A 20,239-nucleotide genomic window follows, 5' to 3' on the forward strand; every position below is an offset into this window, starting at 1 on the left:
TGGGGGGGAGGGAAGTTGGAAGCACCTACTTTTGAAAAGGGACAGGATCAAAGTAGAGAATAGAACAAGTGGGAGGTGGGATAGGAGGGAGGGAAATATAGCCAGTCTTTTATAATATATATACTACGTTAATGTTTTGCATTAGCTACACATGTACAACCTATACTGAACTGCTTATCTTCCCAGTAAGGGTGGGTGACAAGGGAGAAAGGGAATGAATCTGGAATTCAATGTTTTAAAATCAAATGTTTAATATATATATACATACTATTATTAATATTATTTTACTTGTAACTGGGAAATAAGACATACAGGCACTGGGGCATAGAGATCCACTGTGCCGTACTGGAAAGTTGGAGGGGATATTTTGGAGTGGTGGGTAGGGGGAAAAACAGGGAGAAAATCTGTAACTCAAAATCGTGCAGAAATGAATGATATGAACTAGAAGTTAATAAAGCATTTGATTAAAAGAAAAAGAACTGGAGGACCTTGGGAAAGTCCATTTATTTTCCCTTAGCCTGAGTTGCTGCATTTGTAAAATAAGTGGACTAGATGAACTCCACAGGCCCTTCCATCTCCCAAATCCCATATGCCTGGAGAGGCATGTAGGGGTTGGGGGGAGGTGAGAGGTCAGACATTCAGGGTTAAGTGATTTGTCCAAGGTCACACAGCTAGTTAAGTGTCAAGTGTCTGAGGCTGGATATGAACTCAGGTCCTCCTGACTCCAGGGCTGGTGATCTATTCACTGGGCCACCCACCTAGCTGTCCCAGTCCCAGTGGGGTATTCCTTTTTTTTTTAATTTCAATTGTTTTCTTTTATACAAAGATTTGATCTTATTGACGGTAGCAGTTGGTGAACTAGTCTTTATTTATTTATTGCGTTTTGGAGCACAATTGGGGTTATGTGACTTGCCCAAGGTCACATGGATAGTTTTTGTGTTAAGTGTCTGAGGATGGATTTGAACTCATGTCCTCCTGACTCCAGGGCTGGTGCTCTATTCACTGTGCCACCTAGCCGCCCCTTAGGCAGGGTATTTCAATGGGTGGAACTGAGAGAAGGGGACCAACTTGAACAAAGCCCCCAGAATGATGCTGCACAGAGGGCTTGTGAGGAGGGTCCAGACTGGGATGGCAGTGGGAGGAGACAGGAGAGGCACACTCATTTGTTGGCAGGTCAAAGACAACTAAGGATTGGAACTGGGAGAAGGTTCAGATGTCCAACAGGAAAAGCATAGTGTTTCTGGTTTGGACGAATTCTAAATTTGCCAAATGTTGATAATTCTACTACAACATCTCTCACATCCATTCCTTTCTCACTGCTAGTTCAAGCCTTTAGGAAGTAGGAAGTAGGTGAGAAGGGCATGGAGACCTCTTATCCCATCAAGGAGCCCTCACTAGTACCAGAGAATAATGTTCAGTGTGGTGCCAATGGGGAATGGGAGACATTCGCAAGAACAGAACAAAGGCTTCAGCGTTTAACTGGGTCAGCAAGGACTCGACCTTGGTTAGGCTGCTCTACTTGGAAAAGAAGAATCAGATCTGTTGTGCTTGGTATCAATGGGCAGAGAGCCAGGTGCAAGCAGTGGAAGGTCAAAGTGGCACAGGATGTTATGGGAGGTGGCAGGCTCACCATCATTGAGGGCTTGGGATCACGGTGGAGATTCAGAGTTTCTAGGATGAGATGGCCTTTGAAGGTCCCTCTTGTCTGTGACATTCAATGCCACTTAGGAGAAGAGGCAAAGTTTGTGATGTCAAGAAGCAAGGGCAATCTATGGAGCTCAGTCAGGAGCTCCATGCAGTCCTGCTTCCTGACTGTAGGAAGAGGAAAAAACCTGAGAAGAGTGGAGAGCATCTGGGCACAAAGGGAAGTGACTGGGCCTGGCCTCCACCTGGGCCTTGCTTGGAGTGGGCTGTCACCAGGAAATCATTGAGGGAAGGTTTTCAGAAAGGCCCTCGGGTTTCTCATGAGTTAGTCCAGTTCAATGATCCAAGTGCAGTGAGCGCTGACTGCCAGAATCTCTACTGCAATAGGGTGTGGATCAATTCCATGGATAAAGGGCCAGGCCAAGGAGACCACACTGGAAACTCTACTCATTGTATGTTTGTTAGGAGAAGTCATTCAAGCACACACGGGAAAGAAATGCAAACGAGACGACCTTACCCTTTTTCTTGTTTTTAACTGGACCTGCAAAGAGAGGAAAAAAGAAATTAAAATTTCTTGCCATTCCCAGGGGAGGGTCAAGGCTTCAAGGCCTACAGGTCACTTGGCAAAGTCTTTCCCTAGATCCTTCTGCCCTCCCCAGCATGGGGAATACTCTCTCTTCCCTCAACTTCTCTCTTGCTCCTGCTCCCGCCTCTAACTGCTCCTCATCCTCCTTTGCTAGACCATCGCCCACCAGTGGTCGGCATTCCCATCCCCTCGCCCTAAGTCGCTGCTGTTTCAAGCTCTTTCTCCCTTTGAATCTCATCTGCTACCACGTTCTTAGTTACCATCTCTTCAGTCTATATACCCAGGTTTCACCTCTCTCCTGAGCCCCATGACCTGCTGGACAGCTCCACCTGGGCACCTGGTAACATCTCAAACCTTCTCAACTCCCCTATGTCAGTTGAAGATGTCAATGGGGTCCGTCCTGCCCAGATCCCTACCTGCGTCTTTGGTCACAATTTGCAGAGTGCCCATCCTAGTGCCTTCAGCATCTGGCCACCCTCCACCCTCATCCCTCCCTCTCCTCCCAATGACTTGGCCAAGTCTTTATTTATTCATTCAACAAACTTTTGCTGATGGCAAGTGCCATTGGGCCTCCTCCATAAGCCTTTGAGGTGGGTAGAGCAAGTGTTGTTATTCCCATTTCAGAGGTGCTGAAATTGAGGTTAAGTGGCTTTTCCAAGGTCACCTAGTTAGCCAGTCCTGAGTTGGAGGCTAATGCTTTTCCTGTCACAGCACTCTGCCTTCCTGAAGGTCTTAAGACAGGGAGGAGGAGATTCTAGCTCCAGAGCAGTATGGGAGTGAGGGGGTGGGGCATGGCTATGCCCACAAACACTGCAGTGACCTCCTGGCTTGGGGGCTAGCTGCCAGGTGGAGGAGCCATATCTTTGCCAAGTCTTTCTCCTACAGTTTTTGGAATAAACAGGAAAACAAATCCCTTCTGTGAGGGGCACCAGGCCTGTGCCACGTGTTTAGGCTCAACCATCACCCAGAACCAGTCGGGATGGAGGTGGGAAGGGGGTGGACGGGGAGCCCTTCTCCCAGTTGACTGGAAAGGAGATTTGGCTAAGAGTTAGGACTCAGAAAGCTGAGAAGTCGTCATGTGTCTGTGTCTCTCCCTGAGTGGCTGAAAGGAAGCTGATCACACCATGAGGGGCCATCAACCCTGGTGGCTGCTGAGGCCCTTGTGTGAGGGTGTGGCTCTGAGATGCCCCCCATTGCTAATAGGGGAGGTGCACTGAGGTCCCTCTGAACTGACTGTTCAGCATTTGGAAGAACATGTCACAGCTGGGAAGGACTGCAGAGGTCACAGCTAAATGTGCTCAAGGTCGCCAGTTGGTGGCACATGGCTAGAACCATGAGCCCAAAGTCACCCAACTGTTGAGACCACTTTGATCACCCCTAGGATGTCCTTGAGGGGCACGTACCCCCAAAGCAGTCAAAGGCTAAAGAAAGAGCCGATGAAAATCAAAAGATACCCAGCAGCGCTGTTTGTGGGAGAAAAAAGGGGGTGCCTGTGAGCGGGATAGGTAGCAAGCTGTGCTCAGGTGTGAAGGCAATGGAATGTTACTGCTCTACAAGAAAGAAAACATTGGAGAAGTTCGGAGATAATTGGGAAGATGTGTTTGATCTGATGCAGCCTGAAGTGAGCAGAAGCGGAAGGGAAGGAAACAGGTGTATGTGTCTGTGTGCGCACGTGTGTGTGTCTGTGTGCACACGTGTGTGTCTTTGGGTCTGTGCGTGCACGTGTGTGTCTGTGTATGCACATGTGTGTGTGTGTCTGTGTCCCTTACTATGTCATACATTTTGCTAAATGCTTGACAAATATGATCTCACTTCACCATCACAGCAGCCCTTCATAGGTAGGTACTGTTATGATTCCCATTTTACAGATGAAGAAACTGAGGCAAATGAAAATGAAGCAACTTAGTCAAAGTGTCTAAGCTCAGATTGGAGCTCCAGGAACCAGGAAGAGCAGAGGCCCCGGTGCAGACCAGGAGCCTGGCTGGTCAGTTTAGGACAAGGAAAAGCTAATTGGAGGCATGGGGGACGTTGGAATGGCCTCAAGAGGCATCCAACTCTTAAAATCACTTTGCAAAAATTATCTCATTCCTCATAACAAATCCATGAGGAAACTGGGACCCCCTGGAGTCAAGTGTCTGGCCTAGGGCCCAGAGCGCTCGGCACCTTTAGGCCTCACTCTCTGACCACCATGCCGCTCCCCTAAAGAGCTCTGTGTCCAGGGCATGGCGGGCACCCAAGTCAGCACTATTCAAAGAAAGGCTCAGGTCGCCTGAGTTCCCTGAAGGGATTAGGATCGTTTTCCATGAAATTGTCTGTGACTTCACTGTCGGTGAAACTGTTGACACTTCTTTTTAAGCACCCATTCACTTCTGCTAAATTACCCTAGGCGGGCATGTGTTCCCCACATGGATGGATTACCATCATCCATCCTCTTATAATAACCATCAAAGTAAAGCACGATGGGCCAAATCAACTGCCACTACCCTCCCTTTGCCCTGTGGATAACAGTCCTCTCTCCAGCACCGAGGTTGGGTGCAGGGCCCTGGCCTGGAGCCTCCCTCCGAATGGGCATCTGAGTACCTTTGTTGCCTACCACACAGTCTTGGTATGAAAGTCAAGTGAGATCAGCTGTGTCCAGACAGGCTACAGGGAGGAGAAATTGGAGATAACCATGAGAGGGATGGCCTGAGGATTAGGGGAGATCAGGAAGGGCTTCCTGGAGAAGGTGAGATTTTAGCTGGGACTTGAAGGAAACCAAGTAGGGCCTAATGAGCCTGGGAATGTGGGAAGCCATTTTGGATTTGATCCTGGAGCTGAGGAATAAGGAGGACCCTAACAGCTGAATGGAGAATAGATTGTAGGGGGAGAGCCAGGAAAGAGTCAATGGGTGTGATAATGACATCAAAAATAAAAGACAAAACAGGATTCCTGACACACTGGAAGATACACAGGGTACCTTCATACTCCTTTCTCAAGCTTTCTGTTTTGTCCCAACGTGGGAAGAACTGGCATCAGAGAGCTTGGCCTGAAATGTGGAGGCCATGCAGGGCAGGAAGAGCAGGTGCTGAGAGTCCTGTCTTCAAGTAAACCCAGGCTTGGGGAAGCTACCCCCCCCCACACACACACACGAGAAGGAAGGTCAGAAGGGGATACAGACAAGCAAGGCCGTGGTAAATCCAGTGCCATTAAATATAAAAATACATTTGAAAAACGAACTATGTATAACAGAAGATCATATTTTCATATACAACTCTATTTTCTGTTCTTTGAATTTGAAACACTGAGGTTGAGTTCATAATAAACAAAACATAAATTTTTTAAAGTTTGTTTTTGTTTTTTCTAGGAAGGCTGGATTAGAGAAGGGGGTGCTTAGGGGCAGGCAGTGGTCCAGGCAGGAGGTAATGAGGCCCTGCACTGGGATGGGAGTCAATGGGGGAAGAAGAAAGCTACAGAGATCACCTGGTCAAGATTTGGTGCCTGATTTGACAAGGGATGAAGGAATCAAGGACATTTGAAACCTCACTTTCTGGGAGAAGGGCTCCCCGTCCACCCCCTTCCCACCTCCATCCCGACTGGTTCTGGGTGATGGTTGAGCCTAAACACGTGGCACAGGCCTGGTGCCCCTCACAGAAGGGATTTGTTTTCCTGTTTATTCCAAAAACTGTAGGAGAAAGACTTGGCAAAGATATGGCTCCTCCACCTGGCAGCTAGCCCCCAAGCCAGGAGGTCACTGCAGTGTTTGTGGGCATAGCCATGCCCCACCCCCTCACTCCCATACTGCTCTGGAGCTAGAATCTCCTCCTCCCTGTCTTAAGACCTTCAGGAAGGCAGAGTGCTGTGACAGGAAAAGCATTAGCCTCCAACTCAGGACTGGCTAACTAGGTGACCTTGGAAAAGCCACTTAACCTCAATTTCAGCACCTCTGAAATGGGAATAACAACACTTGCTCTACCCACCTCAAAGGCTTATGGAGGAGGCCCAATGGCACTTGCCATCAGCAAAAGTTTGTTGAATGAATAAATAAAGACTTGGCCAAGTCATTGGGAGGAGAGGGAGGGATGAGGGTGGAGGGTGGCCAGATGCTGAAGGCACTAGGATGGGCACTCTGCAAATTGTGACCAAAGACGCAGGTAGGGATCTGGGCAGGACGGACCCCATTGACTCAAAGAGCAGGGGAGTGCAAACCACAGGAAATGCTAATACCCACAGCTATGCTAGACCAGAAAGAACCAGGTACGAGGCAGTGAAACACTTGTGATATGGGAAATGGTGGGGGTTCCATGACTTCCCAGAGATATCATAGCAAAGACTGGTTCCTGCTGCTAGTGGCCCAGGCCAATTCATGACAGACCCAGGGCCCAGTTGCTGCACCACTTTCAGGGTATTGGCTAGTCAATGGGGTACATTTTCTGCCCTAGATCTGTCCAGAGGGACTCAGAGATAATGGAAGGCCACTTGGAGTCCAAGATCCACTTTATGAGCATAGGAGCTTGGCCTAGTCAATCATGAAACACTTTGTCTTTAGGCCCCTCACTTTGTGGCTCATGTCATGTTCCAGGTCGAGCTGGAAGGAACCTACCTAAATGAGAGGCCATGTGGCAGCTAGATGGAGTTAGGAGGACTTGAGTGCAATTCAGTCTTGGATACACACTAGCTTCATGACCCTAGGCAAGTCACTTAACCACTAACTGCCTCTGTTTTCTCATCTATAAAATGGGCATAATAATAGCACCTAACCCCCAGGGTTGTTGTAAAGTGCTTTGTTGTCGCTGTTCAGTAGTTTTCAGTCCTGTCTGATCTCCAGGACTCCATTGGGGGTTTCTTTGGCAGAGATACTGGAGGGGTTTGTCATTTCATTCTCCAGCTCATTTTACAGATGAGGAAATTGAGGCAAACAGGACAAAGTGACTTGCCCAGGGTCACACAGCTAGGAAGGGTCTGAGGCTGGATTTGAACTGAGGTCTTTCTGCCTCCAGGCCTGACATTCCATTCCCTTGCAGCACCCCTTATCCCACTCTTCATAAACTGTAAAGTGCTATAGAAATGCTTTGCAGGCTGTATGGTCACGTTGCTGACTCATGCTGAGCTACCAATCCACTCAAACCCTGAGACTTTTTCAGATGGACTGTTACCTAGTCATGCTTACCCCATCCTAGAGATGAGCAGTTGATGTTTTTTTAAAGCCAAGTGTAGAATTTTGTGTTTATCCCTGTTTAAATTTCATCTGAGAACTGGCTCTAAATCCCATCTTGTGGAGAACTCTCGAGATTCAAGCTGTCGTCATTCTGGGACAGCTATTCAGAGAGTCCCTGCGTTCCAAGACTAGCTGGCCCCTGACTTGGTTGGATCCCTCTGGCTCATTTTTTTCCCACGTAGTTCTCTTGATTGACTTAAAAATTATTTATTCAAAACCTTATATAGAATGTCAATACACCCCAATTAAACTTGCTCAGTAATTTGCATTTAAATTACTTTAATTTCAACCCCCCAAATGTCCTAATTAGTCAATCCATCAACAAGCACTGATTACAGGCGTCTGACGGATGTAGCAAGCAAGCATTATGCTAAGTGTACGGGCATACAAAAAACCAGTAAAAAGCTAGCTGCTGGTACCAAGTAGCAGCTTCTCAGTCACAGCCTTCAAGTCTCCATGTCATGATTCTTTTCTTAGTCACTCTTCCATTTTCTCTTCATTCTGCTGCTTTGTTTTTTATTTCTGTTTTTTTTTTTTAATTTTTATTATTGCCTAAAGGTCTCTTCACATCTGTCAGTCTTAATTGCATTACAATATCCATTACATGGATATCATATAGCTTAAAGAGTCAGGAAACCCTGGGTTCAAGTCATGTCTCAGACACATGCTGGTGGTGCAACCCTGGAAAAATCATTCCACATCTCAGTGTTCTGGGCAACTCTCTAAGACCACATGTGCACACACATACATGCACACACACACACACACACGCACACGCACACATCACAGAGAAGGTGTTGACCTGCTTAGGTAGAGGAGATTTCCTCTCTCTCAGGAGTTCCCATTCCAATGGAATCCCAGGCCCAGTTCCTACCCAGGCCCCTACATGAACACACCGCGATTTATTCAACTACTCACTCACTGTTAGGTATTGAAGTTGCTCATAGTTTTTGGCAATTACAGATAATGTCACGAGGCTCTTTGTGCTTGGCTTGTTTCTGATGGCCCTTTCAGGGCAGATTTTACGATGCTCTCACCTATCCCTAAAAAATGGGACCCAGGGGTAGGAGGCACTGACTGAGCAGTGTGGCCCACCCTCCCCATTCCCCAAATCCTGGTTTATGTCCTCAGTACACCTGGACTCCCTCTACTGCTTGATAAAGCATTCCTCTATAGCAACACCCTCAAAAAGCACCCATCCAGCTTCTGCATGAATAACTCTGTTGATAGGGAACTCCCTACTTAATAAGGTAACCCAGTCTACTATGGGACAAATAACTGATGGTTCACAGTTTTTCCTGCCCCAGATAGCAACCCTGAATCTATTTGGGAATAACTTTGTGGAAAAAGGAATCAGTGTCAGACAATTGCCTCTGGAACTTCTCACAGTTAGGTTAACAATCACTTGACTCAATATAAACTCCTGTCAGTCAGACATGCACTTTGGAAATGGTCCAGGGCTCAACAGGACTGGGTGAAAAAACTCATACAGAGAAAAGGATTAACAGCTTTATCCAGGGCCAGATGGAAAGGCTTTACTATGGGAGGTGAATGTTGAGCTTATTTCTGATGAAGAGTAACCGACCGAGGAGTCATGGGAAGAAATCTTCTCTCAGAACTTGTCATCGATAAATATTCCCAAAGCCTCCATCCTGGGCAGCCCCCGGCAACTGAACAACCCAGACAGTCACGTTACCATCCCAGCTCACGGGGATGGTCTAAGCACATACTAAGGGCACCCTTGATGAAAACAGGAGCCAGGAACAGGCAGGCTCGCCCAACCAGTGGCATACAGCTGCCCACATCTGTGAACTCACAATCTTACTTGGAACCTGAGCTCCTACTATGTACAGTATTGAATTACAAACCAGCTTTTGACATGGAAGAACAAAATGCAGTTTTCAAGTCTCTTCTCCAACCAGGTGCCCTTCACACACAGAGACATACATGTAGGTACCGTACATATGCTCTTCTCCTGTTAGACCAGGAGCTCCAGCACAGTAGATGACTTTGCTTTTCTCTCTGTATCCACACTGCTTAGGACAGCACTTGGCACAAAGGAAGCACTTTTTCATTCGTTCCTTCATGACAGATATGACCATGAAGGCAACTCTGGCCAATGATTTACTCAATATTGACATGCAATGGTGTTTAAAACAAAGTGACCTGTGCTCACCCAAGGCATTTGCCTATTCCATCAAGGATTTCCTGGAAAAAAAGTACAAAGGGAGCAGAGATTTCCTAGAGATGGGAGGCCCTCCAGATGCATTCCGAACCTTGGATCTACATTACAGTGATTCTTGGTTCAGTCCCAAAGACCAGATGGGCTGGGCTGCAGTGGAAAGGCCTGGGGACACTGGGTTTTATGGCCATGCTGGGGTTATTATTCATGTGCAATTCCAACTGAAGTGGTACCAACAGCAGGAAGGGGCCTCAGCCATCCATGGTCAGTCCCTTCTTGGCCCTGTTCTTCCTAATCTCAGATTCTGCCCCCACCCTATAGTGGCCTTAACTGTTCTGGAGGGGCTGCTTTAATTTGGTCCACTTGCTTCAGGCACAGACACGTTCAGAAATGTTCTCAGCCACCCATTACCCTGGCAAACACTGGGACAGTCACTTTTGAATTTGCTGAGCACTGGGATTATCATCCATTTGCCTCCAGGATTCAAGACTCACTCAGTGGGGCCTGCTTGAGAGCAGCCTGATTAGTAACTAGGAAACCCCAGGTTGCTTCCCGGTAGCCCAGAATCTGTCATGAGATCTGGAACAAACATCTGGAAGGAAATTCCCAGAATTTCAAACAAAAATCTGGAAGGAGGCTCAGGTGGGCCCTGTTGCCAGCATGCCTATGGTGGCAGACAGTGCCCAGTTCCTCCATATTATCAGCGTTTGAGATAGAGACCTAATTATAAAAAGCTACGTTTGACCAAAGCCTCTGATCCACCTCCCCATCACCTTGACAGTCTAAGGAATGAGGTTATTTATCTTTATATGTGTGTGGGAAGAAGGAGACGGGGAAAGGGAGAGAGACAGAGAGAGGGAGGGAGGGAGATTGAGAGAGAAAGGGAGAATGACATCTGCTGCTGAGACTCTGACTATAATATCTAGGCCCAGAGCATGACTCCATAGGCAGGAGCAGCTGATGCAGCCACATAGGGACCCCAGGCATTGGTGATGCCAATGGAGGACAGAGGTCAGGTCAACCATCCCTTAAAGGTTAGAAACTGCAAGATGCTCCAAAGCTACAGAAAACACGTGGAAGGGCCATGAGGCCTGAGCAGTCTAACCCTCCACATGAGTGGGCATCTGGCTACATGGAGGTCTGCAAGGAAGGAGAGCCCAGAACTTTCAAGGCAGCCCAGTGCACTCTGGGATAGCATTCATGCTTTGAAAGCCCCCACTCATTATAGCCCCACTACCTGTGCTCCAGACTTAGGAAGCCCTTTCCCCATAAATACCTCCATGAGATAGGTCAAGGAAGATGCCAGCATGGGAAGGAGTTGTGTTTTAACAGCACAGGGACTTCTTGATGGCAACTTCCTCCACAAATGCAGAGCCTAACCCATCTGGGATTTAATAGATAAATCCTAAGGAATTGCTTAAGGTATACAGATGTAAGGGATTCAACCCTTAGAAGGGGCTTCGAATGGATCAGAGTGAGCCCAAAACAGTCACATAATGGATGAATGAGAAGATAAAGATAATTTATCCCAGAAGCTCAAATTGGAAGGGCCCTTAGAACAGAGACCACAAAATGGTAGAATTGGAAAAGGATCTTGCATCAGACAACAGCAGAGCTGGAGGGAGGGAAGGGGGACCTCGAAAATGGAGAATGCCAGAGCTAGGGGTACCTTGGAAGATGGAATGTCAGAGATGGAAGAAACTTTAAGACAGATAATGTCGCGGCTGTAGGGTCATCTAATCCAGCTAATTGTTTTACAGATGAAGAAACTGAAGCCCAGAGAGGTGAAATAAAAAGTCTGTGGCAGAATCAGGATTAGAACTCATACCTCTAGGGCTTTCCCTTACTCTAGCAGCATGCCTTTCAGATTTCCTCCTTCCTGTATCCTTTCTCTAAGTAACTCAATGAATAGAAATATTTCTTTGAGAAGGCCTCCTTTGGAATACTATGGAGAGCCCACCCATCTGGGATCCCATCTCTGAAGCAGAACTGTGGTTCTGAAATCTGAGCATTAAGTTATAGGATGTCTGTGGTCCGTGACTTCAGTCCCTTGAGTGCGTTCTCACCGCCTGAAAAGCATGAGTTTTGTAGGCAGACCTCATGTTTGGGCCATGGTCACTCATAGCAACAGCACCTGTATTTGTAAACAGGGGCTTGCTAGCTCTCTGAAGGGTTTGGACAGATTATATGCTGGGAGGGGACCAGGCAGCTGAAGCTCTGGGATAACTACTGGAAACAGACCCACTCAGAACATGCGGTTTCCAAGGATTACTGTTGTTTGTCTTCCTCCCTCTCTCCTTTCCTCTCTCTTTCTCCTTCCCTTCTTTCCTTTCTTCTTCTCTTTCCCCTTCTTTCCTCTCCCTCCCACCATTTTTTCCTCTCTCTTCTTTCCTTCCTTCCTCTGTCCCTCTCTACCCCTCCCTCCCTTCCTTTCTCTCTCTCCCTTTCTTCCTCTGTCCCTCTTCCTTTCTCTCCCTGCCTTCCTCTCCCTTCTTTCTTTCCCTCCCTTACTCCTCTCCCTTCTATTTTTCCTTCCTTCTTCTTGGTCCTTCTCTTTCTTCTCCTCCCCTCCCTCCACCCCCTTCCCCTACTTTCTTTTTCTTGAACAGCCCACAGTGCAGAAGGACAAGGTGCCATTTTCCTGTTCTGAAAAGCAAATCTTAAACCTTAGCAGGGGTTTCAGCTTTCCAGGAAAGATGCTTTCCAGAATGATTTTATGGGATTTTTGACATATGTTGTTTATAACCTTAATTTTTTTTAAATGAGCAAGTCCAAGAAATCTGTTACCTACTAAGCAAATTCTGGTCTGGCTGCATCTGGCCCCATTTTTGTCTGAGACTGTAAAGGCATTTTAGAAGATGGGTGAATGTTGTAGTGTTGCCCATAGGCCCTGGTGCTCTGTTTTACTGTGGCTTTCCAAAGACAGGCTCCCTCCCCACCCCCCAACCACCTTTCCCATTATTCTTATAAAAGGTACAAATTGGCATGTTTGCTTACTAGGCTTTCTAGACAAAGACCAGAGGGCAGTTGCTTGAGTTACCAAAGCAGAGGGGGATCAAGGAGCAAAGAGATTATTGGCTCTTGCTTAGGCCCCACTCCCTTCCCCCAAAGCCTGTAGATAGTCAATGATTATTTCTTGTGTGCCATGCCCTGTGCTAAGCCTTGGATACAAAGAGAGACAAACATGCTATCCTGGCCCTCGGGAAACTCCCAGTCTAAGGGAGGAGACAATGCACAAGATGGAGGAGGAGACGGACAGCGAGAAAGACTGGGGAAGGCCTCTTACAGAGGGAGTCCTGAAGGAATCCAAAGACTCTAATAGGTGAAAGTGGGGGGTGGAATATTCTAGGCGCTGAATATTGTTGTGTGTAAGGAACAGCAGGTAGGTCAGTGTGGCTAGAAAAGTAGGAAGGGGTAAGATTACAAAGGGCTTTAAATGAAAAAGAAGGAATTTCATATTGGATCCTGGAGGTAATAGGATGTCACTAAACTCTTTGAGCAAGGGGGTGACATGGTTGAATGTATACTTTAGGAAAATCACTTTAGTGTCAGAATGGAGGATGAACTGGAGTAGGGAGGCAGGCAGAGCCCTGGCAGCTATTACACTAATTCAGGTATGAGGTGATGAGGGCCTGCAGCAGAGTGGGAGCAGTGTCAGAGGAGAGAAGGGGGAGTGGTCAAGAGATGCTACACAGATGAAATGGACAAGAGGTATTGCAGAGGTGAAATGGACCGGCCTTGGCAACAGCTTGGATATGGGAGGTGAGAGATAGTGAAAAAGCCAGGATGACTCCTAGTTTGGTAGTTTGAGGGCCTGGGAGGTGTCATCTGAAGTAACAGGGAGGTTCAGAATGAGGAAAGGTTTGGGGAAAGATGAGTCCTCTTTTGGACACATTGAATTTGAGATGTCCAATAGGCAGTTGGAGATGTGTGACTATATAGCTCAGTAGGGAATCCAAGACTGGATAAATATGAAAATTGAAGCCATAGGAGCTGATGAGATGATCAAGTGAGATAGTATAGAGTGAAAAGAGAAGCGGGCCAAGGACAGAATGTGGTGGGGCACCCACAATAAAGTAGCCCGAGGACTCCTGCCTGTGACGCTGCCTCTACCTCCTGGCTTCCAGCACTGAATTCTCCTTGTTCTTGCTTCCATTTAAACCCATTGCCTTTTCTTTGGGTCAGGGCCCCAAATCATTCAGTACAGGCTAGACAGTTATGAGGTACTTCCTGCTTCCTTTAGCCTTCTTATCTCTAAACAGACCCACTCCCTTTTTTGGAATCACTGTTTCTCCTCAATGCAAGGTAAGCAAGGTAAGCCAACATCCTGACTGTGTCTGAGTAAAGGCCCTCTCTGTGGGGAGGAATGAGACACATACATTCTGTTATCAGGCTTTTGGAGTCAAGAGGGGAATAGACCTATTCACAATTTAATTCAATTCAACAAAACTTGAAGACCTATAAGTCCAGCACTGATGTATGTATGACATTCAATTCCATTCAACAAGCACTGAGTGTCTACTGTTTCAAGTGCTTGGGGAGATGAAGGTGAAGAGTGTCACAGGCCCTGCCCTCCATTCAAGACTTTATTCTCTAGTAGTGGGAGGGGGTGTAGAGATGAACATCTGCCAAGAAGCCTACTATAAAGATGAATGTGAAAATGGTAAGAATGAAGCTATCCAGATGAAGTAAGTAGGGAAAGCCTCTCACTTGGGGAGTGAGGCTCAGGGGTTAGGAAGCAGTGGGAGCTGCGCTGAGGTTGGTGAAGGAAAAGGAGGATTTCATTGGGGGGGAGAAGAAGAAGGAGGCTTCCAAGCATGGGGGAAGTAGAGCCTGAAGGAATGCCTGGAGCTAGGAGAGAGCAGGATGAGAATGGGTTGATGGGAGAAAGAGCCAACCTGGAGAGGGCCTTGACCGCTATGGTTGTGTGTTTCTATTTTCCACTGCTATTTCATGAGGAACTGGTGGTTTTTGAGCAGAGAGGTGGCATAGTCACATCTGTGCCTTTGAAAGATGATTTTGGCAGGAGCGTGGGGGAGGAACTGAAGTATGGAGTCACTCTGCTGGCCTCCAATTTCACATCTCCAACTTCTTTTTGGACATCTCAAACTGGGTGTTCTGTAGACATTTTCAATTCAACATGTCCAAAACTAAAGTCAGTATTTTTCCTCCATCCCTGCTCCTTCTCTCCCTCCCAACTTCAAGGGCACTACCATCCTAAGTACCCCCCTCAGTTCCTTATATCTGCTGTCTCTGCCAAAGTGCTAGTGTATGTCCTCTTCCCTCAGATGCTGCTGCCATCTTGGTGCAGTCTTGTATGACTTGCACCTGGCCTACTGCAATAGCCTGTGGGTTAGGCTGCCTGTCTCCAATTTCTCCCTTCTGTAGTCCATCTTCCACCCCCTTCTAGAGGGATTTTTCATAAATCTACCCATATCATCCCTGACTCCAATCCCAGAGGCTCCCTACTGTCTCCAGGATCACCTAGAAAGTCCTTAGCTTTTCATTCACAACCTAGTCCCTTCTTCCTTTCCCAGACCTTTACTCCCCCTGCCCTCCACAAGTATTCTAGGATCTAAGATCTAGCCAGGCTGAAGAGTCTGGGCCTCCCCCTCCTCACCTGGGCCTGGTGGTATCTCTGACCCCTCTTCAAGTCTCAGCTCCAATGTCCCCTCTTCTAAGGAGACTCCTGTCCCCCAATGGTGTCTTCCCCTCTGAAATTAGCTTCCACCTACTTTGTATACATGTTATCTATTGAGCTGTGTATGTATTTCTATACACATATACATGTAGGTGACATGTATGACAGTATGAAACTCTTTGGGGCAGGGGCTGTTTTTGCCTTTTTTGTATCCCCAGCTCATGGTAACCTGCTGACTGACTGAAGACCAAGTAGGAGGCCACTACAGGAGTCTGGGCGAGACGTCATGGGGGCCTGGGGTAGGGTGGTGGTAGCTGTGTGTGTAGAGCCACTGCCAAATCGTCTGGTAAGTGACTGGGTGTGGAAGAGGCAGGGAGGATTCAGAGTTACTAAATCTGTGAGGATGGCACTGCCTGGGAGGGAAGATGGTGGCTTTTGTTCAGATATGTTGAGCTGGAGATGTCTCTGGGATATCTAGTTCAAACTGCCCAACAGGAAGTTGGTGATTGGAGACTGGAGCACAGGAGAGAGATTAAGGCTGGGCATATGGCTGGAGAGGCCAGCAGCATAGAGGTGGAGAGAGGAGTGCCCAGGACAGAGCCTTGGGGACATCAAGGCCTGCGACAGAAAGAGGAGTCTGAGGAGCAAGGATGTAGATAAAGAAGGAGGGGTCATCTCACAATCTTTGCTTTAACTATTCAGGAAGTTCATCTAATAATTTTGACATTTCAGTTCCCCTAGGCAGGGGAGCTATGAAAAAAGATGATTTCCAGAAGCTGGGGGAGCCTAGGGAGCCAGTTGATTTGAGGTGGTCACTTGATACCAGCCAGAGCAGGGACACTAGCTGAAGCATTTCTGGAGCAGTTATTTGGAGCATATCAGGGCTTGGCTTCTGGCTGGATGATGGCTGCTCATTTGCTCACTTCTGGCGTAGCCCCTTTGCTGGGGATCAGTGGGTCTGGGGTCCCAAAATAGTCAGTAGTTTCCTCAATTCCATTTGGTGAGTCACTTTCCAGAGCTGAGGGGTCTGTAGATGCCAGGCTGTATAGCACAGTGTTGTTCAGCTGTGTCTGACGTTGTGACCCTGTGGACCACAGCACACCAATATGGTCCGTGGGCTTTCCTTGGCAAAGGTACTGGAGTAGTTTGCCATTTTCTTCTCCAGTGGATTAAGGCAAACAGAGGTGAAATGACTTGCCCAGGGTCCCACAGCTAGGAAGTATCTGAGGCCAAATTTGAACTCAGGTCTTCCTGCCTCCAGGCCCAGTACTCTATCCACTGAGACATCTAGCTGCCTCTCTATAACTCAAAGGTGACCGTAAACTGATTTGTCCTGGAAGTGTTGGGGCAGTGACAAGGCTGAAATTAGAACAGCAGAGATTCAGGGCAATGTCTTCGATTTCTAAGAACTGGGACTCTCTTATTTGAAATCTTCCCAAACACGAGGCTACCTAAGAGAGAGTCCTGGCCTTGGCACTGGGAGGACACAATCCTGTGGGACCCTGGGAAAGTCATTTCCTCTCTCTCAGCCAAGTGGGCATTTTGACCTCACCCTGGGTTGTTGTGGGGAACCTTCAATGGCTTGCTGAGTTGTTCCTGCCGTGACGCCCATCTCTTTGCACTGAATACTGGCCTCAGAATCTGAGGTATTAGAGAGGTCCAAGTGAGGACAAGGCAGGAGGCATCTGAGTGGGAGAGGAGGGAGCTGGGGGGGGGGAGCAGCATGCCATGCTGCTCCTTTGCTGTGGTGCTGGGAGGCTCAGGAAACGTTTCTGCATGCTGCACATCTTCTCTCGTGGCTGACCTCAATCTGTACCTTGTTTCCAAGCTGCTATGGTCAGGCTACCTGATGTGCTGGAAGCCTTCTTCTAGGGCCCACCCCCACCCCATTCTCAACTTGAAAGATTGGGAAACTGAGGCCAGAAGTGGTCAGTGTTGTGCCCAAAGTGGGGTTTCTGCCAGTTCTTTGTGACTAGACCATGTCAAGTGTGAGTATTGCCAAAACATTTAAAGAAGAGAGATGAGACCCCCAGTGGGGCGGTAATTCCCCTCTAGAAAGATGCAGTCAAGAACTGCCAGGGAGGAGGAGGCGGGGAGGGCCTGTGACCCATGCTGAGAGAAGCGGCTCTCCCCATCCCCTGCCAGGAGCTCAGAGCTCCAGCAAATACATTGGGCCGCAGCAAAACTGTCAGCGAACAATGTTCCCACACTCATTTGGTTGGGGAGATGGAAGGCAGACCTCTCTTCTGACTACATTCTAGGCTCACAGCCAGGAGGCCCACACCCTTTCACTGTGATGTCTGGTCCCACTTGGTCCTCTGTGCCCCATCTGTTGAAATCCCTGCAGTGTTAGCTCATAGGATCATAGATCTGGAGTTAGGGGGTGGATCTCAGAGGTCAATGAGTCCAATCTTCTCATTTTACAGAGGAGGAAACTGAGGCCTAGAAAGGGGAAAGGACTTGGCTAAGGTCACCCAGGTACTGAGTGGCTGTGCCTCTGACCCCAAATCTGGCCCAGTTTCTCTTCTTGCTGCCCACCCCATTCCTCTTCCATGAGGCAAGGCCTTTTGGTCTTGGGTGATTGGAACTATCACAGAATTCATTTTAAATACCATGACTCCTTGTCATTTACTTGGTCAATAGCACATATTTAAACTGACCAATATGAAGTGTCAAGTCACCCTTTTGTTTGACTTCATTAGTTTTGAACACAAACCATCGTGCTGATTTCCAGTCTCCTCCCCCCACCCCCACTGAGATAAACAGAAATGATGAGCCAAGAGTTTGGAAGAAATCTCCTTATAGTGGCATAAATGCCAAGTTCTACCATCTAGCAGGAAGGACACTGAGGACCCACATTCATCTGGCGTCTTGAGATTTGAGACTGGAAGATCGTCCTGGGCCAGACGAGGGCACGGAGGCGCAGAGAGGTCATTGACTTGGTTATGGTTCATTATAGCTAACAACTGGCAAATCCCAGTCCTTGTGACTCAAAGTCCAACACTCTTCCTCCTCTAACACGCTTTTCCCCACACGTTTATTTCATCAATTTTCAAAGAAGTATTAGCCCATTGTCTGAAAATTACTCATCAGCTAGCTTCTTGATGTCTTTCCTGGGTCTCAATGTTGTGGAGTCTAGAAATTTCCTTCTATGGATCCTGGCATGAATGTTGTTCCAACAGAGTTGGCTGGAAAATGGGCCCCATTTTCCTGCTGACCTCCACTGCCAAGCAGGACATGTAGTCTAAAACTTAAAAAATACAAAACTCTCAAGTGATGGTGTTAGAAGCGGAGGAAATCTTGGTCAAAGCTGTGAGCAGGATATTTTGAGAGACCACTGAGCACTCTGAGCCTATCAGCAGTGAAAGCCCTCACCTCACCACACTCCCCAACCCTAGACCACAGGGAACCTCCATGATCATCTCAGCCTTTGTATCCATAGCTCATAGGACTCAGCTTTCTCTTCCTCCTTCCTCTATCCTAACCAAGGCAGGACCCAATGATTATACTTCACTGGGGGAATGGGGGCACATCTAACACATGAAGCTCCATGATTAATTAGGTTTCAGGTCAGATGAAAGTTCACAAATCGGCATATGGAGTCTATTCAGCCCCTTGATGAGCACCTGTCCCTGTAGCTGCTCGTGTCACAGCCGCCAAGTGGTTCTCTTCCTCTCCAGGGAATTGCCCTCATAAATGGATGCACACTGGGATGCCAGTGGGCATGGCAGACAGAGAGCAGGTTTGAGTTAGCGAGACTCAGGTTCAAGCCCTACTAGGGCACCTACTGGCTTTCTAAGACTGACTACAGGTGGCAGCCAAGCTGTAGATCTGCCTTGGGAGAGGGGGTGATGAAATCCCAGGTCTGGTCCAAAGCCCCGACATCTCAAATTCTGCCACCAGCTCAGTGTTAGGACCCTTGGGTCACAGCGATTCCCCAGCTGTCTTGAAGTGCAAATGCTCAGTCCTAAGGCATCATGGTCATATTCACTACCTGAACATCTGTATGCCCTGCTGCTGCTTGTCCTCTCCAGCTGCTGTAGGCGGGCCACACACGCTGAGCCATCCTTGCCCAGCTGCTGCCTGTCACCTGCTTTGGCGCTCCATTCCTCAGGCTGCTGGTTCCTTCTGACACCCCTGACTCCCTGTTGTTGCCTTGTGGGTCTCTAATCTTTACCTGTTGACTGGTCCACCATGCCATTAAAGGTCCTCATCACTGTTTTACAGAAGAGAAAATAGGAATCCCAAGCAGCTGTTGGGGTTGAGACCAAAGACCAAGCTGTTAAAACAAAGCCTACAATGGGAAGATACTAAGGGGCAGCAGATGGGCAAAGCACCAGAGAAAAGGAGCTGAGGTCCAAGTCCCTGCTATATCCTTAGGGACCTGACTCGTGATCGTAGAAAGAGCTGAGGGGGTGGAGGAGGGGTGGGTGGCAGAGTTAGGGAAGGGACCTGGGGTTTCCATGGAAAGAAGGCAGGAAACAAGCATTGGTGCTAGACACTGTGCTAAATGCTTTACAATAAATCTCATTTGATCCTCCCAACAATCCTTATTTCACAGCTGAGGAAACTGAGGCAGGCAGAGGGGAAGTGATTTGCCTAAGGTCCCACAGCTACTCCATGTCTCAGACTGAATTTGAATTCAGTTCCTCAGGACTCCAGGACAACTGCACTAACCATTGCACCACCTAGCTGTTCCAGTGGTACAGGGAATTCCCAGGTAATGGGATTCAAGATGCCAGTCACAGTTTCACCCCGAATTTATTACATGCAAGATGAGAGGAACATACTCAGACCACAGTTCATGTGAAAAAAAGATCAGAGGGTGGGGCTTAATGGACTGAGAGTTCAGTGTGAGCCAATGGGGTTTCACTGTGGCCAAATAAAGTAAAACACATGTAATCTTAGGCTCCCCTGACCTGCTCAGACCACGTCAGACCTAGAGGCAGAGAGGTGGCACCACAGCACGTTGAAACCCAGCCTCACCTCAGA

At 47.9% G+C, this 20,239-nt stretch overlaps 1 protein-coding gene across 1 annotated transcript in view; it reads right to left on the minus strand.

Moving 5' to 3' along the window:
• EDA (ectodysplasin A) overlaps window positions 1-20,239 on the minus strand; it is a 163,792-nt gene that overhangs the window by 5,459 nt on the left and 138,094 nt on the right. Inside the window, exon 3 of the mRNA XM_069062475.1 lies at window positions 2,162-2,185. Coding sequence (XP_068918576.1) covers window positions 2,162-2,185 — 24 coding nt within the window. The remainder of the gene's footprint in view (window positions 1-2,161; window positions 2,186-20,239) is intronic.

This window comes from Petaurus breviceps, unplaced genomic scaffold (genome assembly GCF_028583685.1).
Source record: "Petaurus breviceps papuanus isolate PSGF00001 unplaced genomic scaffold, PetGlider_PUasm1.0 90451, whole genome shotgun sequence".
Classification (NCBI taxonomy): domain Eukaryota; kingdom Metazoa; phylum Chordata; class Mammalia; order Diprotodontia; family Petauridae; genus Petaurus; species Petaurus breviceps.